At 56.0% G+C, this 19034-nt stretch overlaps 2 protein-coding genes and 1 pseudogene across 3 annotated transcripts; all 3 read right to left on the reverse strand.

Annotated features, from left to right (window-relative positions):
• LOC146766139 (protocadherin alpha-3-like) lies at window positions 1-5017 on the reverse strand. The gene has a single exon (XM_085591151.1). It carries the CDS (start codon window positions 2819-2821, stop codon window positions 47-49), a length of 2775 nt encoding a protein of 924 aa, XP_085447277.1. The 5' UTR covers window positions 2822-5017; the 3' UTR covers window positions 1-46.
• A 224-nt stretch (window positions 5018-5241) lies between these two features.
• On the reverse strand, window positions 5242-8669 carry LOC146766140 (protocadherin alpha-2-like). Its single transcript, XM_085591152.1, has one exon. The coding sequence runs from the start codon at window positions 8523-8525 to the stop codon at window positions 5940-5942; it is 2586 nt and encodes an 861-aa protein (XP_085447278.1). The 5' UTR covers window positions 8526-8669; the 3' UTR covers window positions 5242-5939.
• A 4620-nt stretch (window positions 8670-13289) lies between these two features.
• Window positions 13290-17845, reverse strand: LOC146766141 (protocadherin alpha-8 pseudogene; annotated as a pseudogene). The gene has a single exon (XR_014958275.1). The product of XR_014958275.1 is annotated as a protocadherin alpha-8 pseudogene (transcript).
• Between the last annotated feature and the right edge of the window lie 1189 nt (window positions 17846-19034).

A 19034-nucleotide genomic window follows, 5' to 3' on the forward strand; every position in this document is an offset into this window, starting at 1 on the left:
AACCAGCCAGAAGGAACGCTGGCTCCAAAACGGAAACATCGAGGAATCACAGGACAGCTCTCATTGCAATCAGCAAAGAATTCATTCTAGGGCAGAACAATTCCACAGCAATGCCCATAGCAGTGAATTTCAGGTGCATACCACAAGGGGTTACAGAGACACCCTCCCTCTTCAAGGACGACGCAGCAGATACAATGGAGCAATTAACGCACCGAAGCAGCCATCGCCTCCAGGTTGCGGGGGCGGAGCCCGGATAAGAGAGCAGCTTATAGATGGAGAGACAAGGTGCAAAAGGGGACAGAATAGAGGTGAGCAGGGTATTGGCACTGACCGTGTGGAGGAGAGCGGAGGGCTCCGGCTGCGTGTCCTTGGGCGCGGCGCCGGGCGGCGGCGGAGGGAAGTTGGGGCTGAAAACCATGAGGTCGCTCTTGGCCGCGCCGTCCGCCACGCACAGGCTGCGGCTGTGTCGCTGCGAGTACGACCAGCTGCCCACTTCGCTGGCGCACACGAGCGTCGTGGGCCCGGGCCCCGAGAGCACGGCCGCCCGCGGCGCCCAGCGCGACGCCACGTACAGCACCACGGCCAGCAGGAACAGGCTCGACACCGCGCAGATGGCCACCACCAGCCACACGTTGGTCGCCGCGCTCGCCGCGCCGCCGGGCCCCGGCTCCGCGCCCGCCGCCGAGCGCGACACCGACAACGACGACGACAATGACGACGAGGAGGATCCCGCGGCCAGCGCCGCCTCGGCGGCCTCGAGCAGCGACACGCTGAGCGTGGCCGTGGCCGAGCGCGCCGGCTCGCCGTGGTCGCGCACGACGATCAGCAGCCTCTGGCGAGGCCCGTCCGCCTCGTCCAGCGCCCGCGCCGTGCTCACCTCGCCGCTGTAGAGCCCCACGCGGAACGGGCCCTTGCCCCGCGGCTCCCACAGCTCGTAGCGCAGCCACGCGTTGTAGCCCGAGTCCGCGTCCACGGCGCGGATCTTCGCCACCACCTGCCCCGCCGGCGTCCCCCACGCCGCCCACGCCCACAGCGTGCCCGGCTCCCACACCGAGCCCGCCCCCGCCGCCGCCGCCGCCGCCGCCTCGGCCGCCGCCGCGCCCGCCTCCGGTGCCGGGCCCGCGGGCGGCAGCAGCGCCGGCGCGTTGTCGTTCTCGTCCAGCACGAAGAGCTGCACCGTGGCGTTGCCCCACAGCGGCGGCTCCCCCGCGTCCACGGCGCGCACCTCGAACTGCAGCACCTGCAGCTCCTCGTAGTCCAGGGGCTGCAGCGCCCACAGACGCCCGCTCTCCGCCTCCAGCGACACGTAGCTCGACGCCGCCCGCCACCCGCCGCCGCCCGCGCCGCCCTCCCACACCGAGTAGCTGACGCGCCCGTTGCCCGCCTCGTCCGGGTCCCGCGCCCACAGCCGCGCCAGCTCCGCGCCCGCCGCGTTGTTCTCCCGCGCCAGCACCGTGTACACGGCCTGCGCGAACGCGGGCGCGTTGTCGTTCACGTCCGACACCGGCACCCGCAGCCCGCGCCTGGCGCCCAGCGCCGGCGCCCCGCCGTCCTCCGCACGCACCTCCACCTCGTACTCCGACACCCGCTCCCGGTCCAGCGCCTCGCGCAGCACCAGCGAGTACGAGCCCGCGAACGTCGCCTCCAGCCCGAACGGCGACGCCGGCCACACCCAGCACCGCACGCGGCCGTTCTCCCCCGAGTCCCGGTCCGACACGCTCAGCAGGGCCACCACCGTCCCCACCGACGCGTCCTCGGGCACCGGCACCGACAGCGACGTCACCCACACCTCCGGCGCGTTGTCGTTCACATCCAGCACCTCCAGCTCCACGCTGCAGTGACCCGACAGCGGGGGAGTCCCTTTATCTGTCGCTTCGATTTGCAATTCGTGTAAACGAACGTCTTCAAAATCCAAAGTACCCTTCAATCTGATCTCACCCGTCTTGGAATCAATAGTAAAGAATTCTTTGTTAGCGATAGGAGTCGAACTCAAGATGCTGTAGGAAAACTCCTTATTGCTCCCTTCGTCCGGATCCGTGGCATTCACACGTGTTACAAGCGTCCCCTCTGTAGAGTTCTCCGGTAGCTGCACTTTATACACCGACTGGTTGAACTGGGGCGCGTTGTCGTTCGCATCCAGCACCGAGATCACCAGTTCCATTGTCCCCGTCAGAGACGGCCGGCCCCCGTCAGTCGCCGTCAGCACCAACCGGTGAACGGGAATCGTCTCGCGGTCTAAAGATTTTGCGAGTACCAGAAACAGAGACTTCCTGCTTTCATCAGAAGATTTAACATCGAGTGAAAAATGCTCGCTGGGACTGAGTGTGTAGGAGAGCTGCGCGTTCGTTCCGATGTCCGCATCCGACGCGCCCTCCAGCGGGAAACGAGACCCCGGCACAGACGATTCCGCGATGCTGAGGTTTTTTCGGGCGGCGGGGAAGACGGGCGCATTGTCGTTGATGTCGGTGACCTCCAGCTCCACATGGAAGACGCGCAGCGGCCGCTCCAGCAGCACCTCCAGGCGCAGCGCGCACGGCGCGCTCTTGCCGCACAGCTCCTCCCGGTCGAGCCGCGAGCTCACCAGCAGCGCGCCGCTCGCCCCGCTCACCTCCACGCTCGCCCGCCGGCCCTGCGCCACCAGCCGCAGCCGCCGCGCCTCCGCCTCGCCCGCCTCCAGGCCCAGGTCCTGCGCCAGACGGCCCACCACCGTGCCGGCCTTGGCTTCCTCCGGCACCGAGTAGCGCACCTGCCCGCCCGCCAGCGCCCAGGCCGCCTGCAGCACCAGCACCCGCAGCACCGCCGCGCAGCAGCGCTCCTCCATCCCTACCGCCGCCGCTCCGGCCGCCGCTCCGGCCGCCGGCCCCGGCCCGGGCCCCGCACGGCTCCCCGCCGCCGCCCGCTCGCACCGGCTCTGCTGCCCGGCCCGCGCCGCCCCCCCGCGCTCACAGCCGGGCTCTCCGCCGCACCGGGGCGGAGCCGCCCACACGCCGTTCCTGAGCCTGCAGCGACACCGTGCGCTGCTCCGCCGCCTCACACGCTCCGACACCGCGCCCCTGCCTCCGCTCCCTCATGGCTGTCCGCTCTGCTTCTTCTTACAGCGCTCCTTTATACTTTATCCTTTGGAATTTTCCGATGCTCTCTTCTCATCCCTTCTGGTATCTCGCCAGCCGCCTCCGGCGCCGCGCTCCAAACAAAATTATTCGGATCCACCAATTCTAATTCCGTGGTATCAGCGCTGGAACGCAGTATTCTAAACCGAGCTGGAGCCTGTTGACAACCAGCTCCGACCAGCACTTTGAGGCAACGTCCGTGCGTAATCCTGTTTTAAATTTCTTCTCTTTGTCATCCCCCATTCTTAATTACCTCATTGTGCCATTATTTCGTATAATGTTTTGTATTATTTTCTTTCTCGTCTTCCTTTCCTTCTTTTTTTCTCTCCTTTGTTGCCTTCTTCGGTTCTTCTGTGTACTAGTAGTACCGGTGACATGCCAGTAAATCCATGTATAGATTGTCCCTTTCTCTCTCTCTTATACTATTACTTTCTTCTTTCCTTCTCTTTTTCTATATGCATCCTGCTTCCTTCTCTGCACTCTTCTAGCTCTCAATTTACCTTCATTTCCACCCTCTGTTCACTTTTCCCTTACCAGGAAGGGAATTGTCTTACCATCTCTTCAAAATCTTTGATATCGAGTAGCAATATATTCTTTAGAAAAAGCTCTCATTCCTCTTCCCTTCTGACTTCAAAGAAGTGTTCAGAAAAGCCTCGGCAGCATGACCCAGATTTCAAACAGTTTCTTACAGGAAAAGCCATATTCCACATCAAAACCATGTAGTTAAAAGCATGCGCGGCAGATGTCTTCACAAGCAGCAATACCAGAAAGAACAACAGTACCCTAAGATATGCAGAACTTCTGGATGCCCTGGTAGGATTCCAGAAGAGCAGCAATGTATAGTGAGATCTCCCTCCCGATATTCTATTGTGATCCTGTATCTTGCACCTTGGGAACTGGGATCTCCACAGTTAAGCAGCAAGTCTCTATTCCCACCCCAAACCCCAAAGACGTACTCAAATTCTCTCCCATGGCTGGCACAAATACACAGAGTGCTGCAAATCCATTCTGTGACTCTTTGACTTTTCCCTCATGCCCGGATGCTTTGTACCTTTTCAGCAATAGCAGATAGAAAACGAGTTATTAAATGTCCTGTGATTAGACACGTGAACAATACTGATCCAAATCCCCACAGATCTTCTTCAAGAGATCACACCAAAAGCACAAGTGCACTCAAAATGTTAAATATGTGAGACAATTTCAAGATAAGAAAGCCAGAGCTGGGCAGCTCTGTAGATGTGGAGGACTGGTGTGCACATCCAGACACCAGAATAAGCCATGTGTGATAACAGGACACACCATCTCTACCCAGATTGACCATGCAGGAGCACAGGAAGGGGAAGAAAAGCACCAGATTAAACCCATCTCTTCAACTGACCTTAAAAATTATCTCTGATGAGATGAAGCAAAGGTCCACCATGCCAAGAGCTGTGGAAGCTGCTATAAATGCTCTACAGTACACATGGAAAGCAATTTGTATTGCCACCCTCCCACAACAACACTCCCAAAACAGCAGTAAAAATGTTCATCAGTCTCCATGAATTGTCACCCAACGCATTCCACATGTCAGGCCAGAGGCAGCACGAGGGACTGTCTCTGACGGGAGATATTCATAAACCCAAAGGACTCTGTGGCCATTTCAATACCAGATTTTGTCTCATGATGCAGAGGGTTTGCAACACCAGACTCTTGGAACATAGAAACGATCCTGGGTAGAAACACTCTGGGCCCATCCTGCCTCCTGCTTTCCTCTAAGCATCCTCCATCCCCAGTCTGTAACAATTATTCTCCAGAAAAGGGTATCATTCCCATTCCAGACCTCCTATGATATGACCTATTGTGTTACAAATGATTTCAGGTTCCCTCAGAGGAGGCTTCCCAGTGCTCAAAGCCAGGACATGGCCAGGACCTGCTCAGTGTCACTGCCACATTCACCTCCGTGACAAAGCAAAATTTCCTTTCCTACCTCAGGGGTCAATTAGACTTTTGCTCACCTTCCCAGGAATGAGAGAAATCCCCACTGGTGAAATCCCCACAGATGGAATCACATAGGTGGTCTGGGAGATTCTGCAGGTGCATCTTGTTGTGAGATCTGAGACCAATATTTCCTGTAGCAGTCATGTTGGGACAGCTCTCGTGGAAAAGGACACTGACAGAGGCCATCCACCGTGTACAAGAAATTTATTTTAAGATTTTTTGTGGCCATTTTTACTTAGAAGAGGATTTACGGGGAACTTTTTAATGTGTTCCAAATGTAAATATTGAAAAAAACATACCAAAAAGAGGTCAGTGACCATCCAACTACCTCTCCAGCCAGGATAGCAAATTGTAACAACAGCTGGGTGGGAAACAAAATATGAAAAGGCCACAAAACCTTCCCAGCTTCCATAAAAAAATGGGGACAGAAGTCCACATTATCACCTTGCCTTGCATCTCTTGTAGAGAAGAAATGACAGAACATCAGGCCAGGGAGGAAACCACACGTGATAGCACCACATCCAGCAGCCAGCAGAAGCAGTGAGGAGATACACAGCACCTGAGGGACTGTCAGCACCACAGCCTGTCCTGCACACATTCAGCAAGCTCGTGGAAACCCACACAACCAGCCAGAAGGAACGTTGTCTCCAAAACGGAAACATCGAGGAATCACAGGACAGCTCTCATTGCAATCAGCAAAGAATTCATTCTAGGGCAGAACAATTCCACAGCAATGCCCACAGCAGTGAATTTCAGGTGCGTACCACAAGGGGTTACAGAGACACCCTCCCTCTTCAAGGACGACGCAGCAGATACAATGGAGCAATTAACGCACCGCAGCAGCCATCGACTTCAGGCTGCGGGGGCGGAGCCCGGATAACAGAGCAGCTTATGGATGGAGAGATAAGGTGCGAAAGGGGATAGAAGAGAGACGAGAAGGGTATTGGCACTGACCGTGTGGAGGAGAGCGGAGGGCTCCGGCTGCGTGTCCTTGGGCGCGGCGCCGGGCGGCGGCGGAGGGAAGTTGGGGCTGAAAACCATGAGGTCGCTCTTGGCCGCGCCGTCCGCCACGCACAGGCTGCGGCTGTGGCGCTGCGAGTACGACCAGCTGCCCACTTCGCTGGCGCACACGAGCGTCGTGGGCCCGGGCCCCGAGAGCACGGCCGCCCGCGGCGCCCAGCGCGACGCCACGTACAGCACCACGGCCAGCAGGAACAGGCTCGACACCGCGCAGATGGCCACCACCAGCCACACGTTGGTCGCCGCGCTCGCCGCGCCGCCGGGCCCCGGCTCCGCGCCCGCCGCCGAGCGCGACACCGACAACGACGACGACAATGACGACGAGGAGGATCCCGCGGCCAGCGCCGCCTCGGCGGCCTCGAGCAGCGACACGCTGAGCGTGGCCGTGGCCGAGCGCGCCGGCTCGCCGTGGTCGCGCACGACGATCAGCAGCCTCTGGCGAGGCCCGTCCGCCTCGTCCAGCGCCCGCGCCGTGCTCACCTCGCCGCTGTAGAGCCCCACGCGGAACGGGCCCTTGCCCCGCGGCTCCCACAGCTCGTAGCGCAGCCACGCGTTGTAGCCCGAGTCCGCGTCCACGGCGCGGATCTTCGCCACCACCTGCCCCGCCGGCGCCCCCCACGCCGCCCACGCCCACAGCGTGCCCGGCTCCCACACCGAGCCCGCCCCCGCCGCCGCCGCCGCCTCGGCCGCCGCCGCGCCCGCCTCCGGTGCCGGGCCCGCGGGCGGCAGCAGCGCCGGCGCGTTGTCGTTCTCGTCCAGCACGAAGAGCTGCACCGTGGCGTTGCCCCACAGCGGCGGCTCCCCCGCGTCCACGGCGCGCACCTCGAACTGCAGCACCTGCAGCTCCTCGTAGTCCAGGGGCTGCAGCGCCCACAGACGCCCGCTCTCCGCCTCCAGCGACACGTAGCTCGACGCCGCCCGCCACCCGCCGCCGCCCGCGCCGCCCTCCCACACCGAGTAGCTGACGCGCCCGTTGCCCGCCTCGTCCGGGTCCCGCGCCCACAGCCGCGCCAGCTCCGCGCCCGCCGCGTTGTTCTCCCGCGCCAGCACCGTGTACACGGCCTGCGCGAACGCGGGCGCGTTGTCGTTCACGTCCGACACCGGCACCCGCAGCCCGCGCCTGGCGCCCAGCGCCGGCGCCCCGCCGTCCTCCGCACGCACCTCCACCTCGTACTCCGACACCCGCTCCCGGTCCAGCGCCTCGCGCAGCACCAGCGAGTACGAGCCCGCGAACGTCGCCTCCAGCCCGAACGGCGACGCCGGCCACACCCAGCACCGCACGCGGCCGTTCTCCCCCGAGTCCCGGTCCGACACGCTCAGCAGGGCCACCACCGTCCCCACCGACGCGTCCTCGGGCACCGGCACCGACAGCGACGTCACCCACACCTCCGGCGCGTTGTCGTTCACGTCCAGCACCTCCAGCACCACCTTGCAGTGGCCCGACAGCGAGGGCGTACCCTTATCTCTTGCTTCGATTTGTATCTCATATAAAGGAACCTCTTCATAATCTACGCTACCCGCCAGATGAATTTCACCCGTCTTCCCATTTAAAAGGAAAATGTTCATCCCCTTTTCAGGAAAAGTATTGCTCACACTAAATGTCACTTCACCATTACTTCCCAAATCCGGATCTGTCGCATTCACCCTCGCCACAAGCGTCCCCTCTGTAGAGTTCTCCAGCAGCTGCACTTTATACACCGACTGGTTGAACTGGGGCGCGTTGTCGTTCGCATCCTCCACAGAGATCACCAGTTCCATTGTCCCCGTCAGAGACGGCCGGCCCCCGTCACTCGCCGTCAGCACCAACCGGTGAACGGGAATCGTCTCGCGGTCCAGAGATTTCGTGAGTACCAGAAAGAGGGATTCTCGGTATTCCTCACTGCGGTGCAAATCCAGAGAGAAGTGCTCGCTGGGGCTGAGTGTGTAGGAGAGCTGCGCGTTCGCTCCGATATCCGCATCCGACGCGCCCTCCAGCGGGAAACGAGACTCCGGCACAGACGATTCCGCGATGCTGAGGTTTTTTCGGGCGGCGGGGAAGACGGGCGCATTGTCGTTGATGTCGGTGACCTCCAGCTCCACATGGAAGACGCGCAGCGGCCGCTCCAGCAGCACCTCCAGGCGCAGCGCGCACGGCGCGCTCTTGCCGCACAGCTCCTCCCGGTCGAGCCGCGAGCTCACCAGCAGCGCGCCGCTCGCCCCGCTCACCTCCACGCTCGCCCGCCGGCCCTGCGCCACCAGCCGCAGCCGCCGCGCCTCCGCCTCGCCCGCCTCCAGGCCCAGGTCCTGCGCCAGACGGCCCACCACCGTGCCGGCCTTGGCTTCCTCCGGCACCGAGTAGCGCACCTGCCCGCCCGCCAGCGCCCAGGCCGCCTGCAGCACCAGCACCCGCAGCACCGCCGCGCAGCAGCGCTCCTCCATCCCTACCGCCGCCGCTCCGGCCGCCGCTCCGGCCGCCGGCCCCGGCCCGGGCCCCGCACGGCTCCCCGCCGCCGCCCGCTCGCACCGGCTCTGCTGCCCGGCCCGCGCCGCCCCCCCGCGCTCACAGCCGGGCTCTCCGCCGCACCGGGGCGGAGCCGCCCACACGCCGTTCCTGAGCCTGCAGCGACACCGTGCGCTGCTCCGCCGCCTCACACGCTCCGACACCGCGCCTCTGACTCCGCTCCCTCATGGTAATCTCTCTTCCGTGTCTTGCTCCTCTTCCTCGGTGTCTTTCTCTCCTTTGCTTGTCCGGGTTTTTTTGTTCGTTTTGGGTTTTTTTTAGTTTTTTTGCATCTCTGTTCATTATATTTCCTTTCTTCTTTATTCCACTTTTTTCATCTCTCTTTTTGTGTTCTAATTCTGTATTTTTAATCTTTTTGTTTATTTTATCTTCTTATACATTTTTTCCTTCGTGGTTTTTTTTTTTTTTTTGTTGTTGCTGTTAGTTTTTTGATGGTTTTTTGGGTTTTTTTTCTCCTTCATATCATTGTTCTTTCTTCTGTTTTACTTCTTTCTTCTCTTATTTCTCCATATTCTTCTTGTCCTGCAGGTGCATTTTTTACTGCCCTTTATCTTTTGAATCCATCCATCTCTTATGAAACTGTCCCAAGTTGCTGATGCTCTCCCATGGAGTGATCGCGGTAATCAGTGTAGGAGCCATGAGCTCTAATTACAGGGCATCATCTCCTTCGCACGGGACAGGAGCCAAAGTGGAGAGCACAGGTACCAACTTCACGCAGTGTTAGAAGAGAACATCTGTGCATCCTGGTAATCTCTTTGACATACATCCCCATTGATTTCTCCTCCTTGTCACCTTCCTTCCTTTATTTCCTTTCTTCTTTCTTTTTTTTTTCTTTGTTTCTCTTTCTGCTTCATCTCATCCCAGCTTTTTGTGTACAGAGATAACATTGCTGTATGCTAGCAAATTTATTTAATGTTTAATCTTTCCTTTAATCTTTTTCTCTCCATTGCTTTTTCATTCTTTCATTTTCTTTCTCTTTTCCTCTTCTTTTCCTTGTCTTTCCCTCACTCTTTTTCTTCTTCCCCCTTTGCCTATTCTCTTTTTCTTTTAATGCAGTATTTGCTACATTCTCATTACTAGTGCAGATATACAATTACACAAAATCTCTTGTTCCTGTTGCTCATTACTCCTCATCGAGGCTTGCACAGGCTTCCTCACTACCGAGGATACAGAGGTCCTCGACTGCAGAGAGCTTGTAGAGAAAATTCTGGTGCATGCTTATAATCTCCTCTGTCATCCCTTCTTTCCTCATTTCTCTCTTTCTTCCTTGCTTGATCTTTTACTTGTAAATATTCCTTTTCCTTCCTCTTCCTTTCTTTATTCCTTTACTTACCTTGATTTTTTTTCTCTTCCTTTTCCTTTCATGCTTCCCACTCCCCTCTTTGATTTCTCTTCTTCTCTGTGCTCATACTTTTCCACTTTTACCAAAATGTTTCCTGAAAAAAATTATTTCTACATTTCTGCATCATCCTCTTCATGCATCAGAGACCTGCCCTTTAATGAGAGTGCTCATGGGGACCTTGCATGTCTCCTGTTGAGGAACAAGTGTCCCGATCTCCAGAAAAAGTCAAGCAAATAGATTGTCCCTACACCTCCTCTCCCCTTCCCTCCCCGTTTGGAAGAAACCCACACTCCTCAGACTCCAGTCCCCTCCTGCACTAGCAATAACACAGCAAGGCAATAACATGACAAAGAACGGCTGCACTACACCAGAAAATGCATACACCTGCCTTGGAATCAGAGGACCAATCCCCAGGTACTTTGACATCAGTGAAAACAGGCTCCAAGAAGCACAAACAACCCATGAAATCCTCTCCCTTTCCAACTCAAATGCTCCACAGCGCAGCGCACCATTCTGCCATGAACACTGAAAAAGCACAGTGCAACCACAGTTCCTAAGAATTCTCCACGTATTTCAGTGAAGAGCTCTTCTCCCTGCCTCATTTCCCACCTGCTTGATGAATGAGAAACTCTTGCCTCTCCTCTCAGCAGATAAGCTCTGCCAGAAAAACACAGCAAGAACGTCCATACTCAGGGGCATTAGCCACCAAGGAATACCTCTCACTCAATGCCATGATCCACCCAGAACTACCTGTGAACCTTAACCCACGGCACTTTCCCTGAGAACATGCTCTCCACTCCCAACACATCTGTTCTGAGAAACACATTAGAGGCCCTCCTCCATCTCTGCTGGCTGCCAACTGCCCAAACCGTGCTGGAAAAAGCAAGGAAGAAATGCGAGCAGACTGTGGGGCTCTGTTGGTCCAACCCAGCAATTATAAAGTATTTCATGTTTGGAAGGAAGCCACAAAGAGTGTTGAGTCCAGCTCCCAATCTACACACGCTCAGTCAATCCAAGATACCACAACTAAATAGGAATAATGATAACTAAATAGGCATAATGGGCAAATAGGCACAGCTGTCTCTCAGACTCATCTTCTTCAGCAAGAAGTGACTTACCTGTGGCATCACTACTTGCTTCTTCAGAAAAGAAATATTTTCAGAGCAGGAAACTGGTTCTAACACTAACAGAGACAACTGGGAATGATGGACAGAAAATAATTACCGGCATTCTAGAAAAGCCTTGATATCATTGGGCAGAGCACAGTGCTCCCAAGTGCATTTCTATCATGGCAAAGAGGCACCACAAAGCTAAGGAAGGAAATTGTCTCATCAGCCTCAGCTCAGGAGCATAGAAAAGTCATCCTACAGACCGACAGGAAATTACCCAAATGTTTGAACCTGGACAGCTGCCAATGCTCAGGATCTCACATTACCTGGTATTACCAACTCACTGCTGACATGAGAGACAGAAAAACAAGACAGTGAGGCTTTGGCAAGAAAGGAGAAGAAACACAATTAATCCAGTTCTACTGTATTGAAATGCATGAAGGGAACAATTGGGCATAAGGATATGAAGAACGTATGGGGAGCTGAAGAAATCCCAGGTATTGGTAATGTCTGTGGAGCATTTTCTTGACATTTTCTACTAGAATCCTCTGTCTCACACCCTGGGAAATGGCAACTCCCCCTAAGCACACATTCTCCACTCCCTCACCAAAGACACAGACTGTGTTCTACAGATCATCTCCCCCAGGCAAGACCCTTCCCTGCTGAAGGTCACCCCCATCACAACACACACCCAGGCCGTACCTGGTGCCACTTGCAGAATCTCTTTCACAGTACCACAAATCCTGCCACAAGAATGTCCTTTGCATAACCTCACCTTCCCTTACAATTGGCACAAAGAACACGTGGAGGGATATGAAGGCCCCCACTGTCTTCTCATCTGCATATACTTCATGGTTTATGCATTTCCAGCAATCTCTGGTGGAAACACCACAGAACATAAGAACTGATTCCATAAGAACTTTATGACATAATAGCATGTCAGTTCTCACCCCAGTCCACATGGATTTTGCACTTTGAGAGAATGAGAGCAAATGCCAAAGCACGAGTGCACCTTACAATATCAGCTGGGTGGGAGAATTTGTACCACAGAGAACCACAGCTGGGTTTTTTAGAAGAGTTTTGTGTGTACATCAGACATAGAATGAGCCACCTGTGACTTCAACCAAGGGCAAATTTTCATGTCCAGAAGTATGGAAAGTTGAATACACAAAAATGACAACTACATTATCACATGCCTTTAATAATTAGCCTGGGGAGGACCAAGGAACCATGATGGAAAGTTCTGTGGCTGTGGAAGCTACTATAGATGCCCACCACTACAAAAGGACAGGAGGCTGAAGTGCTCCCCTCCTAGAAAAGGTTGTCCAAAACAGGAATCAAAAACTTCATTGGGAATTAGTCAGCAGTCTGCACAGCACATCCTCTTTCCCAATGCCTTGTCTGCCTCGGGCAGACAGCAGCACAAGGGACTGTTTCTGGTGGGAAATATTCATAACCTCAAGGGACATGATGGGCAGTAAACTACCACAGAATTAACTCAATACCCTGAAGGCCTTCAGCTCCATACCCTTAGGAATGTATCTTGGGAAGGAAATCTGTGCCCATCTTGCCTCATCATTTTCTCTAGGCATCCTCCATTCCCTCTTCTGGGAAGTGTTCTAGAGACAAGAACATCATCTCACATTCCTGTCTTCGTATGACAAAACCCAATGTTCTTCCCAGGGATTTCCTCTTCCCACAGACTGGGAGGTCACACCTCATACTGTGACATGGTCAGGGCCTACTCAGCACCACTGCCATGCTCACCTCATCTCCTGTGGCTTCCCCAGTCTCAGATGGAAACATTACCCACTTTGGGAATGCTATTTATAGAGGGGATGGCAGGACAACTCTAAAGGCGATGGCCATTGACAGCATGCTGTGAAAGACCAACCCAAATGCTGAAAAATACATCAGTGCCAACAGTGATACCTACTGCACAGGAAAATGTGGTGTTGAGTATGGGCTGAATTTTTGAGGTTTCCAGGGTTTTTTTAAGGGTGTGGCTGTTGATGCAAATATTAAAATAACATGAAAACACAACAGTGTATGCTCATGCCACCTCATGGGACAACCCACCTGAAATCCACTTCAGAAAGGCAAGACAAAAAAAAGAAAACATACACTTTAGGTCACGCTCCTCAGCCTGCTCACTTTCTACTGGTAACAAGAATAAAAACATACTTGGAGAAAGAAAAGTGTTTAAGTCTGTCCCTGCTTTTACATTGACTCGGGTGAGCCAAGCAAATGGGAGAATTTACACCATGAGGAGAGAGAAGAGTGAAGTCACAATTGTCACCTTGCATCACCCCTCTTATGGAGGAGAGTCAGAGTACAGAGTTCTTCATAAGAAACCACATTAAATACCAGCATGATCAGCAGTCAGCACAGTAAATAGTACCTAGGGCTGTCTCAGGATATGGTCCATGGGCTTCCCAAGGACTTTCAATTCCATCAGACAAATCTCACTTCTCAAGCTCAACCTTGGTACCAGGAAATGGCCAGGGCCTCCACAATGCCACAATGCCTCTGCAACCTCTCACTGCCTCCTTTACCTCCACAGGGCTCACTGCAGCAATCACCAGCAATGAGAGCACCATAAATAACATACACATGGTGTCATATAGACCACACCCAGTCCTCTACTCTTCCTAAAGGTGATGCCAGAATAACTCCACATGGAAATGGCATTGGCTTCATGCTGCGATAGAATAACTGAGTCATTGACAAGCACCCCAACATAAAGGATTACATTGTTTCTGTAGGAAAATTCATGTTTCAGGTTTTGTTATTAGGGATTTTGGTGCTTGTTTCGTTGTTTGAGTTTCTTCTCTGTTGGTAAGTTTCCAGGGCCTTTGAAAGGACGTGGCTTCTGATACAAATATTCCAAGAATATCATAACAACTGCTCTTTGTGCCAATTCTCTGGCCAGGAATGCAAGTCTACAACCGTTCCATCAATGACAGCACAAAACTTCCATACACCTCATATTATATATGCTGTGCTCAACAGACTCCCTGTAACTGACCCTTTGTGTCTTCTAATGCTTCAGCTTTTCTGGATGGAAATCCTAATCACCTGCTAATTCCTCTCCTGAAATGTTGGACATTTATTTGTAGACATGGTATCAGTAGATCTCTAACGACAAAGAGCATTGATGTGATTATCTGATGGAAAAAAACCAAATGCTGATGACAACTGCAGTGTAAGCCATAATATCCATACAGGTGTGTTTGTGTGTTTTTTAGGAGAATGTTTCCAGATAATTCACAACTCTACCAGTGATTATACAAATATTAAAAAAACATGAAGAGAGGCAAATGTCAATCTCCAGCCATGAACAAAGTACATGGAATGATTTTGAAGGTGAAGGGGGTTCTGGAAAAAAAAAACAAATCCCTTTTCTTACACCAAGTCTGAATCTCTAACCTCTGTTTAAACAGTTTATAATGCTCTCCAGAAAACCAACACACTGGGAAAAGCAAAAAGGAAAAGCCCAAGAAGGCCTTGCCAGGTACTATAAGCAATTTGCTGGGAGAATCAGTGGGGGAAACTTACACCACAGAGAGAGAAAACCTTGAGCCCTCAGCTGTAGCCTTTCAGCACGTCGCTTGCACTGGGGAGGACGAGGGCACAGTTTCTGACAATGCTGATACCTGCAAAATCAGCGATCACTAAAGGCAGTTAAGTGGCACATGGTGCCTGGGGGATGCTCATCACTACAGCCCGCGTGTCTTCACCTCCTTCAGCCAGAGAGGGTTAAAACGCTACACACCAGCGAGCAAAAGCTTTGTCGGCAGAGCTCACACCTCGGCGCCCCTATTACCACAATCAACACAGATTTCTTTCTACAGGAGAGCAAATAGAGGAGATAACAACTCGAGCTCAGAATAAGAAACCTCAGCTACGGTCCGTGAACTGCTGCGGAATACCCGAAGGCATTTCCTCAGCTCAGGAAGAGCTGAGGGGCTCCGGCAGGGACGCAGGGGCAGATACAAAGGCGCCCTTAAGATTTTGAAAAATCAGACAACATCGCAGAGCCCTCAGGCCGCGCGGGGCGGAGCCGCTCTACAAGCAGGAACTACCCAGGGGTCGGGTGGGATGTGGCAGAGGGGGGAACGAAAGAGTAAAGGCGAGGAAAGCAGAGCCACTGACCGTGTGGAGGAGAGCGGAGGGCTCCGGCTGCGTGTCCTTGGGCGCGGCGCCGGGCGGCGGCGGAGGGAAGTTGGGGCTGAAAACCATGAGGTCGCTCTTGGCCGCGCCGTCCGCCACGCACAGGCTGCGGCTGTGGCGCTGCGAGTACGACCAGCTGCCCACTTCGCTGGCGCACACGAGCGTCGTGGGCCCGGGCCCCGAGAGCACGGCCGCCCGCGGCGCCCAGCGCGACGCCACGTACAGCACCACGGCCAGCAGGAACAGGCTCGACACCGCGCAGATGGCCACCACCAGCCACACGTTGGTCGCCGCGCTCGCCGCGCCGCCGGGCCCCGGCTCCGCGCCCGCCGCCGAGCGCGACACCGACAACGACGACGACAATGACGACGAGGAGGATCCCGCGGCCAGCGCCGCCTCGGCGGCCTCGAGCAGCGACACGCTGAGCGTGGCCGTGGCCGAGCGCGCCGGCTCGCCGTGGTCGCGCACGACGATCAGCAGCCTCTGGCGAGGCCCGTCCGCCTCGTCCAGCGCCCGCGCCGTGCTCACCTCGCCGCTGTAGAGCCCCACGCGGAACGGGCCCTTGCCCCGCGGCTCCCACAGCTCGTAGCGCAGCCACGCGTTGTAGCCCGAGTCCGCGTCCACGGCGCGGATCTTCGCCACCACCTGCCCCGCCGGCGTCCCCCACGCCGCCCACGCCCACAGCGTGCCCGGCTCCCACACCGAGCCCGCCCCCGCCGCCGCCGCCGCCGCCGCCTCGGCCGCCGCCGCGCCCGCCTCCGGTGCCGGGCCCGCGGGCGGCAGCAGCGCCGGCGCGTTGTCGTTCTCGTCCAGCACGAAGAGCTGCACCGTGGCGTTGCCCCACAGCGGCGGCTCCCCCGCGTCCACGGCGCGCACCTCGAACTGCAGCACCTGCAGCTCCTCGTAGTCCAGGGGCTGCAGCGCCCACAGACGCCCGCTCTCCGCCTCCAGCGACACGTAGCTCGACGCCGCCCGCCACCCGCCGCCGCCCGCGCCGCCCTCCCACACCGAGTAGCTGACGCGCCCGTTGCCCGCCTCGTCCGGGTCCCGCGCCCACAGCCGCGCCAGCTCCGCGCCCGCCGCGTTGTTCTCCCGCGCCAGCACCGTGTACACGGCCTGCGCGAACGCGGGCGCGTTGTCGTTCACGTCCGACACCGGCACCCGCAGCCCGCGCCTGGCGCCCAGCGCCGGCGCCCCGCCGTCCTCCGCACGCACCTCCACCTCGTACTCCGACACCCGCTCCCGGTCCAGCGCCTCGCGCAGCACCAGCGAGTACGAGCCCGCGAACGTCGCCTCCAGCCCGAACGGCGACGCCGGCCACACCCAGCACCGCACGCGGCCGTTCTCCCCCGAGTCCCGGTCCGACACGCTCAGCAGGGCCACCACCGTCCCCACCGACGCGTCCTCGGGCACCGGCACCGACAGCGACGTCACCCACACCTCCGGCGCGTTGTCGTTCACGTCCAGCACCTCCAGCTCCACTCTACAGTGACTGGAGAGTGGAGGTGTACCCTGGTCTCTCGCCTCAATACGAAAATCAAATATACTGACTTCTTCAAAGTCCAGGGCTGCTGTGAGGTGAATCTCCCCAGACTTCGGATTGATGGAAATAACATGCCTTCCACTTGGAGGAATGAAGCCAGTCGCTGTAAAGGTCACTTCGCTATTACTTCCCAAATCCGGATCCGTGGCATTCACCCTCGCCACAAGCGTCCCCACACCAGCACTCTCCGGCAGCTGCACTTTATATACCGACTGGTTGAACTGGGGCGCATTGTCGTTCGCATCCAGCACCGAGACCACCAGTTCCATTGTCCCTGTCAGAGACGGCCGGCCCCCGTCACTCGCTGTCAGCACCAACCTGTGAACGGGAATCGTCTCGCGGTCCAGAGATTTCGTTAATACAAGTTCGGGTAGAAGATTTCGCTCATTCGATTTTTGTAAATCCAGAGAGAAATGCTCGCTGGGGCTGAGTGTGTAGGACAGCTGCGCATTCGCTCCGACATCCGCATCCGACGCGCCCTCCAGCGGGAAGCGAGACCCCGGCATCGTAGATAACTCCGCGATGCTGAGGTTTTTTCGGGCGGCGGGGAAGACGGGCGCATTGTCGTTGATGTCGGTGACCTCCAGCTCCACATGGAAGACGCGCAGCGGCCGCTCCAGCAGCACCTCCAGGCGCAGCGCGCACGGCGCGCTCTTGCCGCACAGCTCCTCCCGGTCGAGCCGCGAGCTCACCAGCAGCGCGCCGCTCGCCCCGCTCACCTCCACGCTCGCCCGCCGGCCCTGCGCCACCAGCCGCAGCCGCCGCGCCTCCGCCTCGCCCGCCTCCAGGCCCAGGTCCTGCGCCAGACGGCCCACCACCGTGCCGGCCTTGGCTTCCTCCGGCACCGAGTAGCGCACCTGCCCGCCCGCCAGCGCCCAGGCCGCCTGCAGCACCAGCACCCGCAGCACCGCCGCGCAGCAGCGCTCCTCCATCCCTACCGCCGCCGCTCCGGCCGCCGCTCCGGCCGCCGGCCCCGGCCCGGGCCCCGCACGGCTCCCCGCCGCCGCCCGCTCGCACCGGCTCTGCTGCCCGGCCCGCGCCGCCCCCCCGCGCTCACAGCCGGGCTCTCCGCCGCACCGGGGCGGAGCCGCCCACACGCCGTTCCTGAGCCTGCAGCGACACCGTGCGCTGCTCCGCCGCCTCACACGCTCCGACACCGCGCCTCTGACTCCGCTCCCTCATGGTAATCTCTCTTCCGTGTCTTGCTCCTCTTCCTCGGTGTCTTTCTCTCCTTTGTTTGTCCGGGTTTTTTTGTTGGTTTTAGGGGTTTTTTTGGGGTTTTTGCATCTCTGTTCATTATATTTCCTTTCTTCTTTATTCCACTTTTTTCATCTCTCTTTTAATGTTCTAATTCTGTATTTTTAATCTTTTTGTTTATTTTATCTTTTTATACATTTTTTCCTACGTGTTTTGTTTTGTTGTTGTTGTTGCTGTTAGGTTTTTGGTGGTTTTTTGGTTTTTTTTTCCTTCATATCTTTGTTCTTTCTTCTGTTTTACTTCTTTCTTATTTCTCCATATTCTTCTTGCCCTGCAGGTGCATTTTTTACTGCCCTTTATCTTTTATTTCCATCCATCTCTTATGAAACTGTCCCAAGTTGCTGATGCTCTCCCATGGAGTGATCGCGGTTACCAGTGTAGGAGCCATGAGCTCTAATTACAGGGCATCATCTCCTTCGCACGGGACAGGAGCCAAACTGGTGAGCACAGGTACCAACTTCACTCAGTGTTAGAAGAGAACATCTGTGCATCCTGGTAATCTCTTTGACATACACCCCCATTGATTTCTCCTCGTCACCTTCCTTCCTTTATTCCTTTCTTCTTTCTTTTTTTTTTTCTTTGTTTCTCTCTCGGCTTCATCTCATCCCAGCTTTTTGTGTACAGAGATAACATTGCTGTATGCCAGGAAATTTATTTAATGTTTTATCTTTCCTTTAATCTTTTTCTCTCCATTGCTTTTTCATTCTTTCATTTTCTTTCTCTTTTCCTCTTCTTTTCCTTGTCCTTCCCTCACTCTTTCTCTTCTTCCCCCTTTGCCTATTCTCTTTTTCTTTTAATGCAGTATTTGCTACATTCTCATTACTAGTGCAGATATACAATTACACAAAATCTCTTGTATGTGTTGCTCATTAGTCCTCATCGAGGCTTGCACAGGCTTCCTCAGTACCGAGGATACAGAGGTCCTCGACTGCAGAGAGCTTGTAGATAAAATTCTGGTGTATGCTTATAACCTCCTCTATCATCCCTTCTTTCCTCATTTCTC

Source organism: Lonchura striata, chromosome 13 (genome assembly GCF_050655825.1).
Source record: "Lonchura striata isolate lonStrDom1 chromosome 13, ASM5065582v1, whole genome shotgun sequence".
Classification (NCBI taxonomy): Eukaryota; Metazoa; Chordata; class Aves; order Passeriformes; family Estrildidae; genus Lonchura; species Lonchura striata.